Source organism: Phascolarctos cinereus, unplaced genomic scaffold (assembly GCF_003287225.1).
Source record: "Phascolarctos cinereus isolate Bilbo 61053 unplaced genomic scaffold, phaCin_HiC Scaffold_5;HRSCAF=322, whole genome shotgun sequence".
Taxonomy (NCBI): domain Eukaryota; kingdom Metazoa; phylum Chordata; class Mammalia; order Diprotodontia; family Phascolarctidae; genus Phascolarctos; species Phascolarctos cinereus.
This window is the reverse complement of record NW_027555958.1, coordinates 320,503,814-320,527,329: the sequence shown is the minus strand read 5'-3', so window position 1 is coordinate 320,527,329 and position 23,516 is coordinate 320,503,814. Positions and strand designations below refer to the sequence as shown.

The window sequence follows — 23,516 nt, the reverse complement described above, 5'->3', positions numbered from 1 at the left end:
TAAAGCTAGATTAATTTAACAACTGGTATTTTGTTGTTGGAGGGCAGGCTGATAACAATGCTGGATTCAGAAGCAGGGCTCTGAGTTTGAATTCCACCTCTGCATCTCACTATCTGTGCACAATCTCTTCATCTCACTGGGTCTGATTCTTCCTTTCTAAAATGAGCGCTGGTTGTACTATATGACCTCTAAGGTCTTCTCAGCTCTGTGATCCTAGGATGTCTCTGAAATCTTCTGGGTTTATATGAGTCCGTCTCCCGTCATCTTTTTCTAGCTAACTATCAATGCCTGCTGGTAATTTATTACATCAACAAGAAAGCTCACTGTTCTCATTGAAGTGTCATAGACATTATGATTCAGAGGGTCCAGAGAAAAGAAAGAATAGTGAGCAAAAATGTTCAGTTGTGTTTTTTTAATAGTATTTTATTTTTTCCCAATTGCATGTCAAGATAATAGTTAGCAGTCATTTTTACAAGATTTTGAGTTCCAATTTTTTCTCCCTTCCTCCCTTCCCCTCTTCCTAAAATGGTAGGCAATTTGACATAGGTTATACATGTGCTATCATGTAAAACATATTTCCATTTTAGTCACAGTTGTGAAAGAAGAAACAGATCAAAAGGGGAAAAAACATGAAAATGAATAAAGTGAAAAAAGTATGCTTCAATCTGCATTCAGAGTCCACTAGTTCTTTATCTGATGTGGATAACATTTTCCTTCATAAGTCCTTTGTATTTGTCTTGGATCATTGTGTTGCTGAAAAGAGCTGAGCCATTCATAGTTGATCATCTCACAGTGTTGCTGATATAGCGTACAATGATGTTTTCCTGGTTCTGCTCATTTCACTTTGCATCAGTTCGTACTTTCCAGGTTTTTCTGAAATCTGACTTTTCATAATTTCTTATTGCATAATAGTATTCTATTATTCCATACATTCATATACCACAACTTGTTCAGCCATTCCCCAATTGATGGACATCCCCTCAATTTCTGATATTTTGCCACCACAAAAAGAGCTGCTATAAATATTTTTTGCACGTGTAGGTCGTTTCCTCTTTTACATGGTCTCTTTAGGATACAGACCTAGGAGTGGTATTGCTGGATCAAAGGGTTGCAGTTTGGTTGCCCTTTGGACACAGTTCCAAATTGCTCTCCAGAATGCTTGGATCAGTTCACACCACCACCAACAGTGCATTAATGTCCCAATTTTCCCACATCCTATCCAACATTTACCATTTTCATCATATTAGCCAATCTGATAGGTGTGAGATGGTGCTTCAGTTGTTTTAATTTGCATTTCTCTAATCAAATGATTTAGAATACTTCATATGGATATAAATAGCTTTGATTTCTTCATCTGAAAACTGCCTGTTCATATCCTTTGACCATTTATCAATTAGGGAATGGCTTATATTCTTATAAATTTGACTCAGTTCTCTACGAATTTGAGAAATGAGGCCCTTCTCAGAGACACTTGCTGTAAAGACTGTTTCCCAGCTTTCTACTTTCCTTCTAATCTTGGTTGCATTGGTTTTGTTTGTGCAAAAGCTTTTTAATTTAATATAATCAAAATTATCTATTTACATTTCATAAGCTCTATATCTCTTGTTTGGTCATGAACCTGGAACTCACTTAACTTCTCCTTTAGGAATTTGGATGCTATACCACTTGGTACATATATGTTTAGTATTGATATTATTTCATTATCTATGGTACCTTTTAGCAAGATGTAGTTTCCTTCCTTATCTCTTTTAATTAGATCTATTTTTGCTTTTGCTTTGTCTGAGATTAGAATTGCTACCCCCTTTTTTCCTTTTTTACTTCAGCGGAAGCATAACAGATTCTGCTCTAGCCACTTACCTTTACTCTGTCTGTGTCTCTCTGCTTCAAATGTGTTTCTTGTAAACAATATATTATAGGATTCTAGTTTTAGATCCACTCTGCTATCCACTTCCATTTTACAGCAGAGTTCATCCCATTCACCTTCCCAGTTATAATTACTGTCTATTTTCCTCCATCCTATTTTTCCTTCTGTTTGTCCTCTCTCTCCTTTCACCCTCTCCCTCTTTGACAGTGTTTTACTTCTGTCTACTGCCTTTCCCGGTCTGCCCTCTCTTCTGTCAGTGCCCTTTACTTAGTCTCTTCCCCTCCTGCTTCCTTGTCAGGTGATAGATTTCTATATTCAATTGATTGTGTATAATATTCCCTCTTTGAGCCAATACTGATGAGAGTAAGCTTCCAGTGATGCCCATTGCCCACCTTCCCATTTTTCCCTCCACTGTAATCGGTTTTATGCTCCTCTTCATGTGAAATAATTTACCCCATTCTATCTTTCCCTTCTTTCTGCACCCAGTGTACTCCTCTTTCTCAGCCCTTTTTTGATCATTCCTTCAAATCCACCTTATACCCATACCCTCTATGTATATTCCTTCTAGCAGTACTATTAGTGCTACAGTTTTTAAGAATAACAAGTATCAACTTCCCATGTAGGGATGTAAACAGTTCAGCTCCATTGAATCCCTTGTTTTGTTTTCCCTTTCTGCCTTTTTAGGCTTCTTTTGAGTCTTATTATTTGAGATAAAATTTTTTGTTCAATTCTAGCCATCTCCTTATGAAAGCTTGAAATCCTTCTATTTCATTAAGTGACCATTTTTTTCCCCTTAAGTATTAAGCTTAATTTCACAGGGTAGATGATTCTTGGTTGTAGTCTTACCTCCTTTAACTTCTAGAGTATCATGTTCCATGATCTCCAATCCTTTAATGTTGCAGCTGCTAAGTCCTGTGTAATCCCTTTTGTGGCTCCCTGATAATTAAATTGTTTCTTTCTGACCACTTGCAGTATTTTTTCCTTGACCTGACAGTTCTGTAATTTGGCTATAATGTTCTTTAGAGTTTTTATTTTGGGATCTCTTTCCTGAGGTGATTGGTGGATTCTTTCAATGCCTACTTTGCCCTCTGGTTCCAGGACATCAGGGCCGTTTTCCTTGATAATTTCTTGAAAGATACTATCTAGGTCCTCCTTTTGATTATGGCTTTCAGGTAGTCCAATGATTCTGACACTGTCTCTCCTGGATCTGTTTTCCAGGTCAGTTGTTTTTCCAATGAAGTATTTTACATTTTCTTCTATTTTTTCATTCTTTTGAATTTGTTTGATTGATTCTTGATGTCTCATAGAGTCATTAGCTTCCACTTGCCTAATTCTAACTTTTAAGGAGTTGTTTTCCTCAGTTAGCTTTTGTACTTCCTTTTCCATTTGGCCAATTGTACTTTTTAAGGAGTTGTTTTCTTCAGTGGATTTTTGTATCTCCTTTTCCACTTGGCCAATTCTGCTTTTTAAGCAATTGTTTTCTTTTTCCAAGCTGTTGACTCTTTTTTTTTCCATAATTCTCTTGCATCACTCTCATTTCTTTTCCCAATTTTTTCTTCTCTCTCTTGCATATGATTTTTAAGCTCCTTTTTGAGCTCTTCCATGACTTCTTTCTGGGCTTGAAACCATTTCCCATTTTTCTTTAAGGGTTTGCCCATAGATATTTTAACATTGTTGTCCTCTTCTGAGTTTGCGTCTTGATCTTCCCTGTCACCATAATAACTTCCTATGGTCAGATTCTTTTGTTGTTGTTGTTGTTGTTTTGCCCATCTTTTTTGGCCTTTCCCCTTTCTTTTAAATTTGAGCTCTGCTCCTGGGCACTATCTCAGGCTTCTTGTGCCAGGGGCTGTAGGCCCTAACTGCTTATCTGGTGCTGTACTGACGTTGCCCTGAAGCCCATGGGGGGCCCTTGTGTCTGGTGCTGTGCTGAGGGGGTGTGGTGGGGGTTGGCTTGTGCTACTGGAGGCCATGGGGCGGGGGGGTTGGCAGTTTACCTAGTGCTAAACCTGTATGTGCTGAGGCTGGTGGGGTGTTTCTGCATTTCCCTGGGGGTACACTGAAGCACATGGAGGTCTGGCCTCTGGAGGTTGCCTGTTTGCCCAGGGCTATGCTGAAGCACATGGGGGTCTTTGTGTTGGCTGTTTGCCTGCTCCACCACACTGTGGCTCAGGATCTCCTGCTGGTTTGCCGAGGTAGGGCTTCCTGCTGGCTTGCCAGGATGCTTCCTGTCCTTGATGACATTCCCCTTTTATGAGAATGGGACAGACCTTTGTTATTGATCTTTCAAGTTTCTTGGGCTAAAAGATTGCTTCACTCTGTCTTTTTGCTAATTCTGCTGTTCCAGGATTTGTTTTGGGGGTGCTATCTTATGGTTGTGTGGAGGTGAATATGGGAGAGTTATGGTGATTTACTGTTTGCTCCACCCTCTTGCCTGCTAGAAGTCTGTTCAGGAGTCTGTTTCTCAGTCATGTCTGACTCTTCGTGATCCCATTTGGGGTTTTCTTGGCAAAGATACTGGAGTGATTTGCCATTTCCTTCTCTAGTTCATTTTATAGGTGAGGAAACTAAGACAAACAGGGTTAAGTGACTTGCCCATGGTCACACAGCTAGTAAGTATCTGAGGCCAGATCTGAACTCAGGAAGAAAAGTCTTCCTGACTTTAGGCATGGCACTCTGTCCCCTGGGCCACCTAGCCACTCAATGAACAAAACAGGGTTAGGAAATGAGACCTAGGAAGAGGGGAACTGGAAAAGAATTGATTCAAGAGAAGGGATGGATGAAGTCTTTAATTAGAAGGGAGGGCTATTACATGGAGGTTCTGTTTCTACTCAGAGCAGGCTTAAAAACCAAAGCAAGAATGATTAAGGTTGACACATGTTAAGAAATTTCATTTCATTAAGGATTTCAAAGCAGATGAATTACAGAGGAAGGTGAAGGAATCTCCCTCTCCAAACTCTGAGATTAAAAGGGAATTATACTGGAACATGTTGGGTTAGGAATAGGTTTACCAGATGGTAAGTGGGGGGAAAAAGGATTTTAGATGTTTTTTGGTGGATCCCGTTAGTCCTAGATTTACAGAACAGAAGTAGTGACATAAAAAGATAGAGTCTTCACTAGGTAAAAACAATGTGGGAGGAAATGATATGTAAAAGACGGCCACAACAGACACAGGCAATTGCTTTTTTCCTGCTAAATACACAAAGTGGTAACAACTCAGGGGCTCCTGTAAAGGCCCGTTTTTCTCCAGAGCTAGCAAAATATGGTTGTTCTCAACTTTACCCAAAAGAGGGACTTTGTCACTTCCCCAAACAACCCCCAAAGAGGCCTTTTTCACCCTAATTAGTTGTTTCAACCATTTCACTTCTCTCCTTATAACTCTACTGATTCCTCATCAGATCTACAAAACCCAGTCTGGTTTTAAAGGCTTACAGATTATCCCACTTCCCTCCCACTCCTAAGTACCCCAGCTGCCCCTTCTGTTCCAGCTAAACAAATCACTAGGCACTTCTTTTCTTCCTCCCACTACTGCCTCCATATCTTCCACCCACTATGTCTAAAATGTCTTCCCACTTCCATCTGCCAAACCATCCCTCTTCTCTCATTCCCATCATCATCATCTCAAAATCCACCTCCTCCAGGGAGCCTTCCTCAGTAGATAGGCTAGGGATAGCAGTAACTCAATTCTATAATCAAAACTGATAGGATGGGGAGCAACTAGGTGGTGCGATGGATAGAGCACCATCCTTGGAGTCAGGAGGACTCAAGTTCAAATCCAGCCTCAGACACTTGACACTTACTAGCTGTGCGACCCTGAGCACTACTGAGACTGGGCAAGTCACTTAAACCCACTGCCTAGCCAAAATGGATGGATGGCAAATTAAACTTGAAATCAGGGAGAACGCCACACCCCTCCCCATATAAGAGGCTTCTTGGGATCTACCCTATTTCAATAGAATGTCCTTTTCCCAAATACAAGGAAGGTCCTGCAGGGCCAATCAAGAATCTCATTTAGTGGCAGTTGTGGCATGGTGGAAAGAACACTGTGTTTGGATGAATGGATGGATGAAAAAGCATTCATTAGGCACTTAGTATGTGCCAAGTGATGGAGATACCAATATAAGCAAGCAAGGCAGATCTTGCCCATAAGGAGCTTATGATGTAAGGTAAGACCTAAGATCCAAGCACAGTGTCTAGTACATCGTAGGTACTCAATAAATGTTGATTGGTTTAAAAAAAAAAAGAACTGGGAGCTCAGTAGGATGGTGTGGAAATTTCCAGGAAGGAATGTGAAAGTGAAAGTTCACCTATCAGAATCTACAACCCCATGGACAAAGGAAAAGATTTGTGGGAGGGATGAAGAAGATGGCCAGAGTGGAGGTAGTGTGGTTTTAGGAACAGTTTAGGAATGGATGATGGAGCTAAGTGTGGAGAAGGCAGACTGTGGTTTGAGGGGGGAGACATACCTTCTCTCCAGAAAAAGTAACCTTAGCAGTCAAAGAAATGATGAGCTACATGGCTGTGTAAACAGAGACAAACCCTCAGTCTGTATTTTATTCAACAGCAGAAGAGGCCCATTGATTCTATCTTGAAGGAGGCCAGCATTATAGAAACTTCCTGCCTCCCAGAATATTTGATAAGAGTAAACATTCCGGGGGCAGCTAGGTGGCGCAAGGCATAGAGCATCGGCCTTGGATGCAGGAGGACCTGAGTTCAAATGCAACCTCAGACACATAACACTTACTAGCTGTGTGACCCTGGGCAAGTCACTTAACCCCATTGCCTAAAATAACAAAAACAAAAACAAAAAAGAGTAAACATTCCACTGCCACAAACCTGATCTTTGGAAACTCCAGAGATCCCCAAGATTAACCCTTCTAACCCCAACCTTAACACATTCTCCCTCCAAATCACCTGCATCCAGTCCCTGTTACTAAACCTCCCAAATAAGGAAAGTGGCTTTGGGCCGCCTGAAATGTCACCCTAAGACTGTGTAAAACCCCACATGTGTGCATCTTTCCTTGTTCTGTGGAGTTACTATAGTCACCTAGAAATTGCCCATCAGCTGATGCTAATTAAACTTTTTGTCTCTGAGATTTATTGCCCTGCAGTCCAGCTGACAAAGGTGGGAGGAATGAGGGAGGATCCTAGGGACTCTGTGTTTAAGGAATTCCCCAAAGTGAGTCCTTCCTGGAGTCTGGAGACCTGGATCTGAACCCCTTCCCAAATGAGTCTTATCTCCAAATTATCTTCACTTTATCCCAATTCACATAAATCTCACCTCTCCTTACTTCATCTTACCCCCTATCGACATGAGTCTTGCCTCCACATTTTTTGCTGACCTTGCTCCTGGGAGGTTGTGCTTACATTGGATATTGAATTTCTTGACTCATTCTAGGACAGTAGAAAGAGCACCAGTTCTAGATTCCGAAGTCCTGGCTACAAATCTTACTACTGCCACCTGTGTCAGCTCTGGGCAAATCTCTAAAGCTTTCTGGGCTCCAGTTTCTTTATCTATAAAATGAGGAGGTTGGGGGATCCCCTTCCAGCCCTAAGTCTCCGGCCCTATGAAATAATATTCAAAATAATATTCAGAGCAGGGACTGTTTTCTTTCTTTCCCCTTTTCTTCATTTATAGTTTTTAAAATTTCCATGCCTTGCTCTGAGCCTGGCACACAGTAGGCATTAATAAACGTCTGACTGCCTATAAAGTAACAAAATCAACTGGGCTCCTTTCCACCCACACTAGGATTCTCCGGAAGCTTCCTCCAGCTGTACTTTCATCTTTAAGGAGTTCTCTGTTTTAATTCCTTCACATCCTAGGAGGTTTTCCTCTCATCCTTCCAATCCCCTGAGGAAATGTGATCCATCTGCTCAGTTTACAAACCCCTTGGACTTTATGTAAATACAACAGAGATCACAATGTCTGAGCCTTGCTCCCAAGGAGTCCAAGATTGTTTTCAGGGGGAGCTTGGATGGCAAACAGGAGTCTGAATTTCAGTAACAAAGGGTTTGGCCTGAAGAAAGTTGCTGCCTAGTGCAATGTTTCCAGGGAGGGTGGAGTGTAGAGGAGGCAGCCTGGTTCTGTGAAATGGCTGGTCCTTCTTATGCTCTAGGAAGGCAGACTGAGACCTCAGTTTCAGGTTTGGTCAAACTTCTCATCCTTAGACCTGTGAAGGGACATATTTGAACTTAACACTGTTCAAAATTACTCACATATGCTCTGGTTTTCTTCCTTCTTCACCCACTGTATTCGTACACTTGTAAAAGTTTAGAAGAGTGTATAGTGCTGGGCTTGGAGTCAGGAAGACTTGGGTTCCTGGCCAGTCTTCCACATCCTAGCTGTGTGACTTGGCCCAAGTCACTTAACCTCTCACTGCCTCAGCAAACTTTCTAAGACAATAAATTATAGATCAGCTGCTGATCTGCATTTGTGGAGGGAGTTTCTACAATGGGAATTCCCCACAGGAATAAAATCATAGCTTCCCCCCCCCAAATAAAAATTAAGGAACACACTTCTTGCCTTTTATCACTGAGAGCTAGGGTTCAAATCTCTTAAGTCAGGAACATCATTTCCATCCATCCCTAGGTCCCAGGCTAAAATAGGCAGAGAAGCCTAGGTAGGCCATATTTGCAGAGCATTTATTCCCTTGAGGGCTTGGACCAAGTTTCTGCTTTAATTCATATCCCTCAGGGATTAGCACAGTGCCTATACATAGTAAGTACTTAATAAATGCTTGTTGATTGACTGATAGTTAAGAGTTGGGGGGCTAGGGGGAAATAGCCAGTGTCCAGCTCAAAGCTCTTGATTTGACACACCCACAAATTAAATAGCAAAACATTTTAATCCATTAGTTCTAAAAAGAACAGAGACAGCTTCCATCCGATGGGTGCCACACTCTACCACAGACTGATGAGGGAGCTAGCTGGACTGCAGTAAGTACCAAGCTAAACCCAGTCAGTTGAAGACACAGTTGGAGACAAGACGACACAGGGAAACTGGTTGCCCCCTCTCACCAGGAGCAAGGGAGCTTCCAATTGTTGGCTTAAAAAAAGAAACAAGCTTCTTCCTGATCTCTAAAAACATTTCCTTGTCTTCAAGGTACTACCTTCTCTCCCTGTAGGGTATTCAAAAATCCCATGTCTCAGCTACCAGGCAAATAACCTGGGCCACTGGGCCCGTGGGCCCATGGTTTGGTGCTATTTTGACCAGCACTGAGATGCGAGGTCCTGTGATTCTCATTTTAGTCACCAAGAGGCATGAGGGATGGATGCCCACTCACGTTAAGTAACAGCTTGGCTGCCACACAACTCTGTAGCACAACACTGATGATGACGATGGGAGCCTTCTAAAGCAGGGTGGGGGAGAGAAAGTAGACACTTTGATACAAAACTGACAAAGTGCCCAAGTCCCCAAACAAAACTCGCTGGAATTCCCTGGGTTGTCCTTCCATCAACCACATTCCCAGCACGTGAGTTCTGGTCCCAGGCCCTCCAGGCCTCACGCTTTGGTGATGTACCCTTCTCGAATGAGGAAGTCATAGATTTTCCGGGTCTTGTTCACGTCTATCTTGATGAGAGCTCTAGCCTGTGCCAGTCTCAAGCTCCCCTGTTTGTTGCACTCGTTCACTAGAGCTGATTTGTATTCTAAATAGGCTCCAGGGACCAACCTCACCATCTGACAGAGCTGGAAGACATGGCAAATTTAATAAACATTAACATCTGTCACTCTCATAATTTTACCCAACAGGTATCACCAACAAGACAGAGAGTGACTTCATCCCATAGGTATTTACGGAGGAACCACTGGCTGGCTGGGCCACATTCCACCAGGCGGCTTCTCCTTTAAGGAAGAGAGCAACCTATAGAGAGAAAACCAGGGTAGGATGTTCAGGGAGCCCAGGAAGGAGGATGGCTCTGGACCCTGGCCTGTCGGAGTAGACCCAAGGGCTCTTTCAGAGATATGATACCTCTTCGTTCAGGAGGCAGATATTGAGCACCTGAGGAAAGACCAATCCCCACTCATCCTCATCTGTTGGTGCATATGGCCAAATGTGGCAGTGAGCAGGGAAAAGATACTTTGATTTCTGAAGCCAAGATGCTTTTTAAAGTCTCAACCAAAAGAAAACACCTTGACAATCTCTTGCTTTGTGGCAAAAATTCTCTGTCAGCAGGGGTGGGGGGGTGGGGTGAACAGATACTAAGAGAAAGCAGCAGGGGCTCCAGTAAATATAGCAGCACAGACCTATGTTAGTTCACTGGCCTGCCTCACTTGAACTCCCTAGCCCCTCTGCACTGAAGTTGATCTCGTCTGGGCTCCTCAAACCAGGGTCAGCCAAAACTTTCCCTTTTCTCAAGAACCAAAAACTAGGTTTCCACTATCCCTAGCACAGGCAAAAAACAAAACAAAACTAAACCCTCAAATATCAATCAAACAAGCATTTTTTAATTGCCTACTATGAGCTAGGCACTGTGCTAGGTGCTGGGAATATAAAGCCATTCTCTGGGACCCTCACTCACTCACCACGTCCCCCTTCTGCTAGCTCCTTCTAAAGTGACCCGCAATAAGGTAGAAGGCTCTCTCACTTGCCTGGGAAGCTTGATTTTGACTGATAACTTGAAGACCAGGCTAGATCCTCTGGACATGAGCATGTAAACTCATTGCAAGTAGAGACTGTTTTATCCTTTGTATTGTATCCCTGGTGTCTAGCACAGTACTAAGCACATAAATATGTGCTGATTGATTGATTGATTGCACATCCCTGGCCCCTACCCCCACTACTAATGCATTAGAACTTCAGCTCTTGAAGGGCAAGGAATGTTTCATTTTTGTACCTAGGACAATACCTAGCACAATGCCTGGCACATAGTAGGTACTTAATCAATGTAGAATTGAATTAGCAACTCAGATGTTTATTAATATCTATCACTGAATATCTGTGAACTGAACCAAACTGAGGTCAGTTGAGGGAGGGGCTAACCCTCAGGGAAATCCTCTGGGGATTGTAATAGGAATATTGAAAAACACAAAAGGAATTGTAGCTTTGTCAGAGACATTGAGGGTAGATCATTTTTGGAAAGAGTAAAAAGAGAAATCCAATAAAATGGGTGATCAAGGTGAGCCATACCATTTTGAATTAAAACAAAAAAACCTCAGATTGATTTTCCTCAGGGGCTCCAAGTCAGCGCCTCTAAAATTTAAAAGAAAGGCATTGCAACCTACAATAAGTCAAAAGCCCCTCTGGATGGCTTCTTTTAAAGGACAGTACTCATTTAGATGTGAAAGTTCTGTTCTGTTCTGTTTTGTTGTTTTTTTTTAATTAGCCACAGTACTTTCTAGGTATGTGTTACCAAAGAAATATCAAGGGTGAGAGGGAAGATGTCATGGAGGCATGGAAATGTAATCTTGTGTTCTTCTCTGCCCAGAAACACTGAGAATGCCCTGACACAGCTCTCTGCCTCCCACTTCTCCCTGGCTGGGTCAGGGCTCTGCTATGCCTGGACCCTGTAATTGGCTCTTGGGACAGGTTAATTCAGTGAGAAACCAGACCCAATCCTGTGGTCCCTGCTCCTTTTGTTACCTCTTTTTCCTTCTCATTTAGCTTCTCAGTACCCGGAAGGCCAGTGAGATTCAAAGGAGGTGCACTCCGTCTACCTACAGTCAAAGAAAGAAAGAGACACTTAGCATGCCTGGCAATTTGCTTAGGGATTCATACAACACTTTTCGGGGGCCAGAAAGCACAATGAAAAGAAAGCCAAATTTGGAGGCAGAGGACATGGGTTCAAATCCCAAGTGGTTCTGCTATTTACTAGCTGTGTTTCTTTGGTTAAGTTTAAGAGCCTGTAAAATGAGAAGGTTGAAATAGATGGCATCTGAGGTCCTTTCTGACTCTAAATCAACCAACCAATCAACAAACAATATTGAGGACCCCCTAAATGCCAGCCAGCCACTGTGCTAGGGGGTGGGGAGATGGAGACAAAAATGAAACATTCCTTGTTCTCAAAAAGCCTATACACATATGAGTCCATATAAAATACAGACAGGATGGCACTAGCAGCTAGGGAGAGAATAAGAAAAGGCATTATGTGGGAGGGGGTGATTGAATGGAGCTCTGAAGCAAATGAGAGTCTAAAAGATGGAGATGACATAGCCAGACTAGCAAAGAAAATAGTGGTACCTCTCCAGAAAATGTTGGGCCTGGACCCTTGGGCCTCTGTCAGCAAAAGAGCTATATACAATGCTTTGGGTATGGTAACCAGAAAACCAAAGATGGAACTGAGACATTTTCCATCCTTTCTGGGTACCACCCCCCCACCCTCACCCCCACCCCACGCACCCCCGTCCCAGTCCCAAACACACATACAGACACTTCATGAAATTCACACAATAATAAGGAAAGGGAGCAGCCAGGTGAGGCCCCCACAGCCTCCTATTTAAAAAGTACCCACTTGAGGAAAAGATGCTTTCCCATTCCCCAGTTAAACATTGTCTGTTCCTATCCTAAATGCAAAATAATCAGCTCTAGGACTTAGCTGCTGGACATCTGGGTAAGTCACCTGTTTATTTCAGCAACTTCTACCAATGAAGGAGGAAATCCCATATATCATTTTAAAAACAAACTTTATTGAAATCTTTTGTTTTTCTTTACTTCACTTTCATTTCCAAATAGCACCATCCCCTCCACCCCTGCCTAGCAGGCCATCCCTTATAAATGCAGAATAGGAGAAAAAAAGTTGAGCAAAACTAACCAACCTATCAACGGAGTCTGCCAGTCTATGCAGTGTTCCACATCCACAGTCCCCCACCTCTGCAAAGGGAGGGAAATGTGGTTTTGGTTTTGGTTTTTTTCTGGACCAGACCTGTGATTTCCCTGGTGTAGAGAACTGCCAGTGAGAAACTTCCCTTTACCAAGGCAGAACTGTATCTTCTCAGAAACTTCTGCCCTGGAGGCACTGGGAGGCTAAGTGATTTGTCCAGGGTCACCCAGCCAGAATGTGTCAGAGACAGGCCTTGAACCTAGGTCTTCCTGACTCCATAGCCAGGTCTTGATCCACCACTCCCCAGCATTTTCCTCCTCTCTTCTCCAAGACTGAGCCTAGTCAGTATAATTAAGCAGCATTCAGATTTGAGTTTCTGTTCTTTCCCTTTACATGGTTGCTGTAGTCACTGGGTATCCTGTTTTCCTGGTTCTTACTTTTTCTGAATTCTTCCCAATCATCATTTCTCAAGACACAATAAGGTCTGTTACATTTATTTAGCCATTTCCCAACTCACAAGTCCCCTGTTTCCAATTTTTTGCTGCCACCAGAAGTGTTGAAGCCCAGTCTCCTCAACCTGGCTGGAAAACTAAGAACCAGTCCTTCCCAGCTGCCAGCTCTAAGCTGCCAGCCTGAAGAAGACATTGGCTCTCCTACACAACACTTGCTAACTATCTGGCCAGCAGAACGGGGCTAAACGGGTAATTATCCAGACACTATTTGACTTTAGATCAAAGCAAGACTGTTACGCTTTCTTATTAACTATGTGAGGGAATAGCTGCTCTTTCTAGACCTGCCCTGTTTACCTGAGAGATCCACCCAGAAGACAATGAGGTACTTATGATACAGGGTACAGGCTGGGATTACCTCAAATACCAGAGGCAGGGAATCAGAGCAGCGGTCAATGGGAAAAATGCTGTCCTAAGTAAGACTTTTTATCTGGGTCTAGGGTTTTGATTCAGGAACAGAGAAGGGGAGTAGAGGGTGGGGGAAACAAGGTGTAAGAAGTTTATTTAACCTCTGAGGCAACAAGACTGTCATCAAATGTCAGTCTGTTAGAAAATAGGCGCTTCTATAAGGTAATCAGAAGAGATGAGGGCCTCTTTCCAGCCAAAGGGCCTAATCATAGTCTGGAGGGGAGATGACAATTAGAGAGAGGCTATCAAAAGAGGGCTGAAGGTTAGGATACAGGCTTGAGGTGACAGAGGGCAATCCAGAGAGGACAGGGGACAAAGGGTGCATGAGCCTGCATAGCAGAGAGTGCCAGGAAGCCTCAGGGAACAGCCAATAAAGAGTTAAAAAACTAAGGTCAAATCTAGGGCATCAGTGCTTCAAGATTCAGGCCCAAATCAGCCAGTCTAGGGTATGTATCTTTCTGAACTTTGCTGCTTAAATTTTTTTTTCAGTTACTAGCAAATAAGCAGCCTTGATCTGACTGATTTAGTAACTCCATATAATGTTCACTTTTCCCCTTTTAATATTAAAAAAATAAAAAAGCAGTTAGAAAATTAATCTGTAGAAAGTTTGTTGCAAGCCATGACAAAGCTAAGATCATTTTTAGAGGAAAACTGCAACATGTACGATAAAAAGATGGGGAAAAATACAAGAGATACCAGGAAAAAAAAAATAGAAGAAATTTCTGTCTCCCAGCAATGGAATGTTCTCTGAGCAGTGCATCTGAATCAGAGAGACCTTGAGAAATCCCTTTGTGACTTAAGTCATGTCAGTTAACATACCTGGGCCTCAGTTTCTTTATCTGTAAAATGAAGGGGGTAGAGGCCTGATGGCCTCTGAGGTCCTTTCCAGCCCTAGAACTATGACCTTATGACTGATTGTGAGTGAGATGGCAATAGCTTCTCATTCAAGTCTTCAAAATACTGGAAAAGCTTAGGGTGAAATATACATGTGCATATATGAATATTATATGAACATCATATGTATATATGAATGTTATATGTATAGGCAGATATATATATATATATATATATAATATATATATATAATATTCATAGCAGTGCCTTTTATGGTAGCAAAAACCTGGAAACAAAGTGGGTGGCTCACTGCCTGGGGAATGGCTCACCAAAGCAAGGTCTGTGAATGTGAATGTCAGAGATAACAAACTAAAGAATTCAGAGAATCATGGGAAGACCTGTAAGAAGTGCTGCAGAATGAAGTAAGCAGAACCAAGACAACAAAACTGCAGTGATACAAATAAAAACAACACTGAAAAGCAGCCAGACTCCGGTGGATTTTAATGACCCAATTTAGTCTAGGAGAATGGATGATGAAACATATTTCCCTCCTTTAGGGAGAGGAATGGAAGGGGACTAAGAGTATATAATGTTGCATATGCTATCAGATATGGTGAATGGGTTGATTGGTTTTCCTTAATTTTTTTTCTTTGTCACTAGGGAGTGTTTAATAGGAAGTGGGCATATTTGGAAATGTCCATAGTGTCAGAAACAACAGTCATCACTAAATCCTAGGGTAGAATTTCTCAGTGCCTCATTCCCCCTATAATACATGGAGTGGACTGCCCTGGTTGACTAAGAAAATAATGATTCCACTCCATTCAACCGAGGGGAACAGAGATAGAAATATGTTTAAAAAAAAAAAGCACCATCACGTTTTATGTCTTCTCCTAACTAATATCTGATGTAATCACCAGACGTCATGAGTGACGTATGCTGGGTTCGCTCTCCAGGCTGTCCCCTACTGAAGGGAAAAGACAAGAAATGCACACACACTACATTTATGAAGTATTACATCACCCTTGGGTTTCTGGCAAGGGACATTCTTCTTGGTTGGCAAATGGGCTGTATCACCTACAATTAAGAGGCAGTGTGGTGTAATGGCTAGAGCACTGGACTTGGGAGTCAGAAGACCTGGCTTCTAGTCCTGGCTCTGTTATTTACTAGTTGAATGACCTTGAGCAAGGCACAACCTCTTCAAACCTGTTTCTTCATCTGCAGAATGGGAATGATAATTATTTTCACTCTCTATCTCCCCAGAGTTGCCATGAAGATCTAGGAAGATAATGTATGTCAAGTGTTTTGTCCCCCATAAAGTAGTCTACAAGTTTTTATTACTGCTATTTATCTCGGGGGGATAATTCTCACAATCTGTAGTAATAACCATGAGGAAACAAATTATGTGAAAAGAAAGAGCCGGATAGAGAAGAAATAAAATCTCTCCCACCTTGAGGTCTTCCTTCCCCTGTCTCTGCAGAGCTGGGGGAGGGGAAGGGAAGAGGACCCTACGCATCTGGTGACAAGAACTAAGGAGATATGGCAGTGTGTGGACACGTGGGTCACACTGGAACACACAGACTCTGGCCACAGCTCAGAAGACAGACTGAGCTGATGCTACTCTGGCCCTCAAGGATGTCAAGGTAACCCTAATGACACACAGGCAGTCTCATTTCCATAGTCACTCCAGATTGGGGCATAATTACCTGAATTTGAAGCCACTGGAACTGAAGGACTCAAGCCTGAATCACTATAATGAAGAAGAAAAATTTGAGCTCATGTTACATCACATAAAGAAGGCAATGGTCACAAAATGACCCTTGGGAGTCTTCTGCCATTCCAATGATGATGACAAACATTTATATGCTAATGGTCACTTTGAATGAATACAATGAAACTGAGCCCACTATCCCTCAGTGGGCACATGACTACATTTATCCACCAAGCAGGAAAATTCTCCTGGAGGAAATATTGACCTGGACTGGGTGGGACCGAGCATGCTCTGAGCTCACCCTCAGGGCAGTGAGGACAGCGCACACCATCCTCCAGCTGAAGTCCTAAGACTTCACTGGGATGGGAGGGATGGACATATTTTTAATAGGATCAAAATGACCATGCAGGATACGAGAGGACAGTCATATTTCTGCAAACTGAGAATAAATCACCATTCCTATGACAGACTGTTTAGAGTTTGAGCCATGGAAACTGTCCTGGTTGGGGAGGGATTGGAGTTAGCATGGTATAGTGAGAAGACCACTGGATTTGAAGTTGGGGGATCTGGCTCTACTATTTACTATTTGTGTGACCTCAGACAGGTCACTGCATCTTGTTAGGCATCAATTCCTGAGAGGGTAAAGATGATCTGTAAGGGAGACAGTGGGGTATGATGGAAAAAAAAGTAGATTTGAACTTGAAAGACCTGGGTTCAAATCCTACCCCAGATACTAATTAACTGTGTGACCTGAGGCAATTCCTTTATTTCTTTATCTGTAAAATTTGAGTCCCTAGGATCCCTTCCAGCTCTGAGTCTTTCCTCACATGAGGCCTCCCAGCTCTACATCCTATGACACCAGGCTCTACAGGCACCAAATTCCCATAGCTGCAGGCTGTGGCCATACATGTCAGCTTGCCGACGGAGCCACTGTTGGCAGGCGCTGCTGTCTTGAATGTACTGAAGGACCTCCGACAACATGGTGCGCTTCAGGCGCTCCTCCTCCCGGGTCTTCTTGAGGTGATCATAGGCTCTGGCACCTAAAGAAGAGGCCAAGACCGTGAAGCCCATCCCTGCCCAGCAGTGCTGCCTGGATCCTCTGCCTAGCCTCAGTCACTGTCTGAGCTGCTGCCACTGTCTTTAACAACATTTCTTCCATTAACTGGAGGAAAATCTAAAATTTTTCTTGATACTGGATGAAAAGTGTACAACTTCCCCAAAGCACTGGTTATTTGAAACTGTCCAGGGGGTTTTCCTTTTCACTTTGTTCATTAGAACCTCTAAAGTGGAAAGATTCCCAAAGTCTGACCCTATTCCACCAGGGCTACAGCACAGCAGATAATCTGGGGAGGGGGGAGGGGGGAGGGGAGGGGAGGAGGGATAGCTTTCAACAGGATGACAAGGGAGGAAAAGAGGAGAGGAAGCACTGATCTGATCAAAGATCTTGCCCTCCTTTTTTTGATGTTTGTTTTTTCCTAATGCTCCCCAACCTTTCCTATTCCAAATAAACTTAACTGAAGGCACCTCAAATTCTTGAAAACTTGGTGAATAGGGAAGGACCAGATTCTCCATTTCTGAAACAAAGAAGATACAAGGTGGAATCTTGTGGTACCTGATAATCAGTATCAAAAAATCAAGATCTTAAGCATAGGCTCAGGTCTTAAAGGAGAACCCTGGCTTGAGACCTGGTGAAGTTCTTGACTTTGTTTGGGTTCTGGAGCTTTTTGAGAGAAGTCCGGTGAACCTACAGACAGACCCCTTCTCAGGATCAGGTTTTTAAATGCATAAAATAAAGTGCATGGGATAAAAAAGGAAACCAGCAATATTGAAAGTTATCAAAATATTTTAAAATGCAAGTTCATAGACTTCATGTTAAGAACCCCTGCTTCTACCTTCTCTCTCTCTCTTTTTCTCTGATGACATTTCTTCCACCCTGAAGGACACATGACTATTCACAAGTATGGGCCTATGTCAGGGTTCATGAACTTTGTTTTTTAAAAATATTCTGATAACTATATTTCGATAGAATTGGTTCACTTTGTAATCTTTTGTATCTTATTTTCTGCATTTAGAGACAGCATTGTGAGGTGTCCTTAGGTTTCATCAGATTGCCCTAGGGTTCAATGACCCAAATGAAGATTAAGGACTTCTAAATGCACAAGGCTGCACAGGAAGTTAAGAGAAAGAACTCAGTCTAATAGCAAAGCTTGAAACAAAGCAGACCTGCCCCAGGTCCTGGAAAATGCCAAATCTTCTGACACAGGGGCACTGAGGTCAATCTGAGTGTACTTACTACAAAAATTGGTGATTCCAGCTGTCCTGTACTCCTGAAGCCGCTTGATTTCCCTTCGAAGCTCAAATTCTACTGTCTCCCCACAACAAAAGAATGAAGAAGGACAAACAACAGAGAGATAAAAAGTGATAAATTGGTAAACACTTCCATTGGCATTTCCACAATTTGAGTCATTCTACATCATACCACAAGAGCAGGTTGGGGAGATTCTATTTGGGGAGGCTTATTTAAAAAACGTTTCCCCCCTGGCAGCTTCAATCAGAAGCTGATAAAAAAACCATTACAGCTGTTCTCCAGCTGTTGTGTCCAGATGTTTAGAGAACTGTTGTCTCTAAGGAAGTTCAGAGCTAGCTGGCTTCAACTAACTCTCCTGAAATAAAAAAAAAAAAAAGAAAACCAAACAAACCCATCTCTGTGAAAAATTCAGGCCCTGGAGACCAAATCCTTTCACCTGTGAGGTCTGTCTCTGAGATTAGCTGATATGTCCCTTTTTCAGGGAAAGCACAAAGGCCCCAGATAGGATTTCTTTGCTTTTCTCATAAAGGGACAAAAGAGCAGTTTGTTTTCCACAAACCCAAGGTTTCTGTCGGCCCTGAACAGACAGTTCAGGTTGCATAGGCTGGAATGTTAAGCAACAGAGTACTCTGAGCCTGGAAGGGTTTTAGAAATTGAGTTCTGACAGAGGAATGGCTCAGTCTGTTGGGAGGGCCCAGCTCTTCAGGGGTGACACACGAACAGGGTTCAGCACAAGCTGGGGCAGGAAGTGAAGGATCACTCATCAGGACAAACTGCACGTGGACAGACAGCCAAACAAGGCCATAGAATTGGTTCAGACTGATGCACACAATTCTCGTGCAAGCAAATATTTGAGTGATGAGACACTGGATAAATACGTTGGTAAGGTGCCTTCCCAGAATCCTCTCCTTGGTAATCCTGGGCAGAATAGTTGCCACGTACACAAAGCCCATAGCTGAGGCTACACATTGAGAAATACAGTCTGTGATGGTTTAAAACCTGCATCTTACTGCCTAGGTTACCTAGGGCTTTATGTGATGGGGGAAATCAGGTGAGGGAAGCTGTTGTCTCAGAAACTTCACATAAAGGGAAGTGAATACTGGTCATGCTGTCTGGATGACTCATTAAGCCCCAGTGCCACTGAAACACCTTGTGCTTCCCCAGATAAGTCACTTAGAAAGAAGTTTCTTGTTACTCTTCTTCCACCCTCAGAGTCATAAAATTATCTCCAGGGTCATAATAGAAGAGCCAAGACAGAAATACCCATCTATTAAACAAAAGTATATGTTAACAACAACACAATCTAGAGTGCCTCTCCTCTTCGTGTAAACACACACACATACACACAAATACTGAAGCTTGCTGGTTCCCTACATGCATAGCTTTCAATGAATTTGTCATGCTCAACTGGTCCCACGATCCTTGCAAACCTCCGCATCGTCTCATAAAGATCTTGGACCTCTTTGGGATAACGCCGCTCCATCACTGTAAGAAATAACAAGACATGACTTTTGATACCACAGTGAAAGGAGAGGGGTCTCTAGGTCATCTGTGTTTCCCAGGAGAAGGTCAGGGGGTGGGGGGAATGGGAAAAATCATTTATTAAGCACCTCCTGTGTGCCAGGCACCGCGCAAAGTGCTTTACCAATACTATTTCATTTGAGGGAAGGGAACAGTTTCAAACTATATGTGACATATTTACCTATGACCAGGAAGCAAACCAGAAAAGCTAAGAATGCAAAACATTAATTATAAGAATAAGAATAGCCAGCTTGTAACTACCACACAGTGATGTTATCACACAAGAGCATCTCCACAGAGCACCAAGGTGACTGCATATACCTTATTTTACCTGGTCAGGGGCACCTGCAAAAGCTAATGGGAGATACAACTGAGGGACGACACTTGGCAGCCTGAGTCACACTTTCTGATGTTATATGTTGCACTGGACCCACCCAAATTCATAGCTTTGTTTATCTCTCCAGAAAACCCAACAGCCAAGCTAAAGCTGTTGTCTTATCTCTGACACATACACCCCTGATATTAAATTATCCCTCTCCATGTACCCCCAGGAAAGGGGCACACTTCTTCATTGTGTGCATAGGGCATTTTGAACCCTGATAAAGGTGTGGAACTTGGCAGCTACAACTATTAAGAGTGACATTTTGCTGCCTCACCCTGCAGGTAGGCCCCCATTCAAAGCAGTCAAAGCCAACAGCTTCCAGAGTCACTTCCTTTCCACCAAGTATCTGCTGCAGTAAGGAAGGGAGGGGGGTGTGCAGAGGAAAAGAAAGGGCACACCTAGGCAGATAAGCCTAACACTGCTCTCAAGACACTCCTAAAGTCACTTGCTTTCTCAACTGCTGAAATAAACATCATAGATTTAGGAAGAAACCTCTGTTTTAGCCTGAGATTAAGAGGAAATACCCCTTTGAGGTAAATCACTTCCTAGACAGAAGACATTCTGTTCCTGTTAAGAGTCCATGGTATAATGGAATGCCCAGCAGCTGACAAGGAAGACTCCTCTAATACTAGACAGAAAACTAATTGATTTGTTGGAATCTCACTACATAAGAGGGTGGAATCTGGCATAAGGCCAGTCTGTTTTGGACTCCAAGGAGGCTGACTGTATACAGCAACTTAAAAGTTGCCTTTCACTAAAAATGTGTCAACTTATGTACCCAGTATCCTGGCAGCTGAGTCCTTCACACCCTCCCTGGCTTTCAGCAGCAACAAAACTTCCATGTACTTGTAGCATAAAGCTGTTGCTAATGAAGTAATAGGGCTGGGAAGAAATCTTCCCATTCAATGATAATCAAAATAGGGATGACCAGGCAATCTCTATGGTTAGTAAAGGTCAAAACACTGGGTGACTTATGTGCTTAGCTGTTATACCCTGCAATATGCAGGGAAACTCTAACTTCCCCAGCTTCCTTCAAGGCTCAGTTAAAATCCCGCCTTCTGCAACAAGCCTTTTCCAATTCCCTTAATGCCAGTGCCTTCCCTCTGTCGATTATCTCTAATTTATCCTCTGTGTGTGTGTATGTGTCTTGTTTGTACAGAGCTGTTTAAACGTTCTCTTCCCCATTAGACTGCGAGCTCCCTGAGGGCAATGACCATGTTTTTGCCTTTCTTTGTATCCCAGTGCTTAGCACTGTGACTGGCACACATAGTAGGCACCTGATAAATTCTTGTTTGACTTGACTACCATGGGACTAAAAGGACATCATGAAATCAGTTTCACCTAGGAGGTAGTCCCTTCAAGGTGAATGCCAGGTTACCTTCTGGGTGACAAGATGAACCTAAGAGGTGCCAAGGTGGATTTGTTATTTACAGTATAAATACTGAGCCAACCACTATTATTAGTATTACTAGATTTTCATCTTATTTTGCTAAACAAATTATACCTTGCTGATAGAAAAAGACAGCATTAAGTTTTAATCTGGTCTATCAGACACACCCCCTAATGATCCCCAGGGTCAATACTGTGGCCTTGAATCCATACCATGAGAGGACTGGCTAAAGGAACTGGGAGTGTTAAGCTTTGAGAAGAGAAGACTAAGGAGAGACATCATCACAGTCATCTTCAAGGACTTGGAAAACTATTCCAGGGATGAGTGATCAGACTTGTTCTGCTCAGCCCCAGAGGGTAAAACAAGAAACAATATATGAGACTTGCAAGAAATAAAATGTGGATTTAATGTCAAGAAAAACTTTCTAACAATTAAAGCAATCTAGAAGTAGGATGGGCTGCCTTAGGAGACACTGGGCTCCTCTTCAGTGGAGGTCTTCATGAAAAGGCTAAAGACTCATTGGGTGTGTTGTCATGGAGATTTGTAGAGGGTGGGAAGGGAATGGGCTGGGCTAGATGGCTCTTGAGGCCCCTTTCAACTCCTTTGAAAATCTGGACACTCCAAGTTAGGGGCCATGATGGTTATATGTTATGGCTTTAGCATCACTAGCCAACAGTGTTTAGCCTTCCCTTGTGTTTTAAGTCCCTTCTGTTTCACAATACACAATTAAGACAGAGCATCAATTCCTATTGATTTTTGATAAAACATATATAATTCAAAGGTCAACAAGTTTGTGCTATTATTATTATTGTTGTTGTTATTGATAGATGATCTCAAAACATTTCATCATGCACTTTTAGAAAGTGATCTAGTGCTCTTCCATTAGTATTCAGATTTGTGCTCTCTTAATTTTAGAAATTAATCACTTTGTCTCAAACCAGAGAGGGTGCATAATTAGTTTTAATCTAGTCATTCTTTCTGGAAGATATTTTAAAATAAATATATTAATAGTACTTACACTGAAATTTTTTAAGGTTGATTAAGCCATGGTCTCGTATGATCCTAGAATGAAAAAAACCCCACAACATTTACACATGATAAGGAATGTAGTGTATCCTCTGCTAAGAGACACAGGGAAGGATAATGGACAGAGAGCTGGCCTCAGTTAAGAATGGGTTTAGTCACTTGGGTTCCTCTCAGTGACTCAAGCAACTCTCCAGGACAGGGGATCTTAATCCCTTGGGTTCCAAGGACAGATTTAGCATTCCATGAACTTAGATAGGAAAAAAGATTACATCTTTATTTTTACTAACCTCTAACTGAAATTTAGCATTTTCTGGAATTACTCAAAAACATGATTCTGAGAAAGGCTTCACCAGACTGCCCAAGGGATATCAATCATGCAAGAAAACAGTTAAGAACCTCTGCTCGAAGACAGTAAGTTGTCTGGAAGGTGCTGATCTGACTTGGTAGAGGGAGTTTCCTCACTGGGAGGGAAAAAAAAAGTTCTCCACCCAAGTCCTAGTCCAATGTCTCCTCACAGTACAGAGAACTCAGGGAATCTCCTTGGGTTCTCAAAGGTTATACCAACAGAATGTGAGTTCTGGCAGGTCCTATCAGACCTGGCACATAGTAGGCACTTCATATATGTTTACTGATTGACTGGTTTGACTGATCAAACACTTCAAGGATAGGCCTAGTGATAGACCGCATGTCTACTGTCTGAGGATCAGCCTAGCTAAGGCCAGAAAAGAACAACACCCTTGAAAACCAACTACTCACAGGGCTTTTTTTTATTGATACCAAGAGTGCCCACCCAGGTAAACTAAGAGATCCA

The 23,516-nt window shown here is 42.5% G+C and overlaps 1 protein-coding gene across 8 annotated transcripts in view; it reads right to left on the bottom strand.

Moving 5' to 3' along the window:
• Nucleotides 1-397: 397 nt before the first annotated feature.
• TADA2A (transcriptional adaptor 2A) overlaps nucleotides 398-23,516 on the bottom strand; it is a 63,057-nt gene continuing 39,938 nt past the window's right edge. For 4 of the 8 annotated variants that reach the window (XM_020991767.2, XM_020991769.2, XM_020991766.2 and 1 more), the window contains 8 exons: nucleotides 22,698-22,741; nucleotides 19,761-19,871; nucleotides 18,372-18,443; nucleotides 16,986-17,118; nucleotides 16,074-16,117; nucleotides 15,391-15,444; nucleotides 11,443-11,516; nucleotides 8,688-9,548 (listed from right to left, as the gene is read on the bottom strand). In XM_020991767.2, the coding sequence (XP_020847426.1) occupies nucleotides 9,363-9,548; nucleotides 11,443-11,516; nucleotides 15,391-15,444; nucleotides 16,074-16,117; nucleotides 16,986-17,118; nucleotides 18,372-18,443; nucleotides 19,761-19,871; nucleotides 22,698-22,741 (718 nt within the window). In that variant the 3' untranslated portion in view covers nucleotides 8,688-9,362. Of the gene's footprint in view, nucleotides 8,032-8,687; nucleotides 9,549-11,442; nucleotides 11,517-12,614; nucleotides 12,670-15,390; nucleotides 15,445-16,073; nucleotides 16,118-16,985; nucleotides 17,119-18,371; nucleotides 18,444-19,760; nucleotides 19,872-22,697; nucleotides 22,742-23,516 lie in introns of those variants that run through there. The other 4 variants (XM_020991770.2, XR_013487248.1, XM_078156112.1 and 1 more) reach the window with 4 other exon arrangements.